The sequence below is a fragment of the Hypanus sabinus genome, chromosome 31 (genome assembly GCF_030144855.1).
Source record: "Hypanus sabinus isolate sHypSab1 chromosome 31, sHypSab1.hap1, whole genome shotgun sequence".
Classification (NCBI taxonomy): domain Eukaryota; kingdom Metazoa; phylum Chordata; class Chondrichthyes; order Myliobatiformes; family Dasyatidae; genus Hypanus; species Hypanus sabinus.
In genome coordinates, this window is record NC_082736.1 from 36,250,119 (window position 1) to 36,252,852 (window position 2,734).

At 62.0% G+C, this 2,734-nt stretch overlaps 1 protein-coding gene across 1 annotated transcript in view; it reads right to left on the minus strand.

Moving 5' to 3' along the window:
* Positions 1 to 250: 250 nt before the first annotated feature.
* Positions 251 to 2,734, minus strand: part of vps51 (VPS51 subunit of GARP complex) — a 35,259-nt gene continuing 32,775 nt past the window's right edge. Inside the window, exons 7-8 of the mRNA XM_059954905.1 lie at positions 2,192 to 2,279; positions 251 to 1,869 (exon numbers count right to left, since the gene is read on the minus strand). Of these exons, the coding sequence (XP_059810888.1) occupies positions 1,609 to 1,869; positions 2,192 to 2,279 (349 nt within the window). The 3' untranslated portion in view covers positions 251 to 1,608. The remainder of the gene's footprint in view (positions 1,870 to 2,191; positions 2,280 to 2,734) is intronic.

The window sequence follows — 2,734 nt, forward strand, 5'->3', positions numbered from 1 at the left end:
CTCAATGGATTCAGGAACAGCTTCTCCCCCTCTGCCATCAGGGAGGAGGTACAGGAGCCTGAAGACACACACTCAATGGATTCAGGAACAGCTTCTTCCCCTCTGCCATCCAATTTCTGAATGGACATTGAACTACCTCACTACTTTCTCTCCTATTTTTGCACTAGTTTAATGGACAGGATGGGCCAAAGGGCTTATTTCATTGCCACATAAATCAGATCCCAAGAATGGAGCAATAGAACATCAGATGGAGACTGAATGTAGATTTATTTTCCCACAAAGTATTTACACATAAATCATATGTCACACCCTTGTGGGGAGTCAGCCTACAAGCTCAACTCCCACAGGCTGTCAAAAAATGTACACGTGTACCGCACAGGGAGCGAGGGGGAGGGAGGGAGACCCTGCTCCACGGGAATGAGAAGATTGGGGCAGATCACAAAGGGACAATTCACAGGGAAGTGAGGTGGGGTGGAACGGGTCTCCCTGGGCTCTTGGGAAGATCTCCCCGAGAGGAGTCGGCCCCACCTCAGGGGTAGGGAGCGAGGCTCGGCTGGCGTTTGGAGCTACAGTCCGGCTCTGACACACGGTAATGTTGAGAAGGTGCAGAGACCCAGAGGAAAGTTGCGCGCTGTCCAAGCCTCAAAGTTGTCAGGACAAGAAGCGACAAGTGCACCCACTTCGAGGTGACAAATTCTGGAATGGAGGCCAGGCCCGCAGAGGAAGCACAAGGACGGCAAAGAGAAAACAGGGATCCCGGGAAGCCGTGGAGACAGGAGAGGCCTGCAGGTGTAGAATGGCCTCCCATCATGGGAGGGGCAGCACCAGGCAGGGAAAGGACGGGATGGCAGGATCGGCACAGGGCAGGGAGAAGACAGGAGGCACAGGGCAGGGAGGAGACGGGACGGCAGTATCAGCACAGAGCAGGGAGAAGTCTGGATGGGAGGCAGGGAGCAGGGAACGGGGAGGTGTGGCACAGGGCAGGGAGAGGATGGGACGGGAGGGGCGGCACGGGACAGGGAAGAGGACGGGACAGGGCAGGGGTAGGATGGGACGGGAGAGGGCGGGACAGGGCAGGGGGAAGATGGGACGGGAGGGGCGGCACGGGACAGGGCAGGGGGGAGGATGGGACGGGAGAGGGCGGGACTGGAGGGGCGACACGGGACAGGGAAGAGGGCGGGACAGGGAAGAGGGCGGGACAGGGAAGAGGGCGGGACAGGGAAGAGGGCGGGACAGGGAAGAGGGCATGACAGGGCAGGGGGAGGATAGGACGGGAGGGGCGGCACGGGACAGGGCAGGGGGAGGATGGGACGGGAGAGGGCGGGACTGGAGGGGCGACACAGGACAGGGAAGAGGGCGGGACAGGGCAGGGGGAGGATGGGACGGGAGGGGCGGCACGGGACAGGGCAGGGGGAGGATGGGACGGGAGAGGGCGGGACTGGAGGGGCGACACGGGACAGGGCGGGGGGAGGATGGGACGCCAGAGGACGGGACTGGAGGGGCGGCACGGGACAGGGCGGGGGGAGGATGGGACGCCAGAGGACGGGACTGGAGGGGCGGCACGGGACAGGGCGAGGGGAGGATGGGACGGTGGGGGGGGGGGGGGGTTCAGCCCCGCTCACAGATGACCTCGATGACACTCTGTTCCATGGTGACGGGGTCCAGGCACCGGTGGGCAGTACTGGCCACGATCTCGTCGAGCAGGAAGTGCACCAGGTTCTCGTCGGAGGCGAAGCGCCACAGATACAGCTGCAGGTACTGGCAGTCCACCTGGATCTGCTGCAGGCCGTAGCGACCGAATGAGCGCAGGCGCACGCATTCCAGGAAGGTCTTCAGGCTGATCTTGATGATGCCCGTCAGCACGGAGACCTGGGGGCGGAGAACGATCATGTCAGCCCGGGGGAGTTGCAGCCGGTCACCCTCCCTCCAAAACCGACAATGAGACGCGGGGGCGGGGGTTCGGGGTGGTAGGGTGCCATTTGGTGATATCGGGGGGGGGGGGGGGGGGTCAGTGCCGGCTGGTGATTCCCCTCTAACCCCCCCCCCCAGACACCCACACCCCTCTCCCCTACAGGACACCACCTCCGCTCCTGACGGCCCCATGCTCTGATGGCTCTCGCGCCCAGCGCTCGTCCTTCCCGCTGAACCGCGGCTGGCCAGCGGGGAGGGGGAGGCCGGACTGCGCTCTCACCTTGTTGAACTCGACGGGGCTGAAGATGTCGATCCTCTCGGAGAACAGCTTCTGGATGTTACTCAGCAGGTTGGCGTCCATGGGGGCGCTGGTGGGGACGGAGAGGAGAGAGACAGAGAGACAGAGACGTGATCCCAGAGTCGATGGGGGTGGCGGCAGGTGATACGGGGAGACGGCAGGAGTCCCGGGCGGAGACGGAAAATGGATCAGCCATGGAACGGACACAATGGGTCAAATGCCTAATTCTGCTCCAATTCTTACGGCCCACGGTCCGATAATGCCGGAGGTCAGGCAGCGCCCTGTGGAAGGGAATTAACACTCAAAAGTTTCAGACCAAGACCTTTCATCAGGACTGGAGAGGAATGGGGTAGAGGGTGTGCGGGGGCGGAGAAGAGGCAGGAGGACAAGCTGGAAGGTGATAGGTGAAGCCAGGTGGGCTAGGGAGGGGAAATGAAGTAAGAAGCTGAGAGGTGATAGGTGGAAGAGGTCACGGGCTGAAGGAGGAGGAGCCTGATAGGAGAGGAGAGTGGACCATGGGAGAAA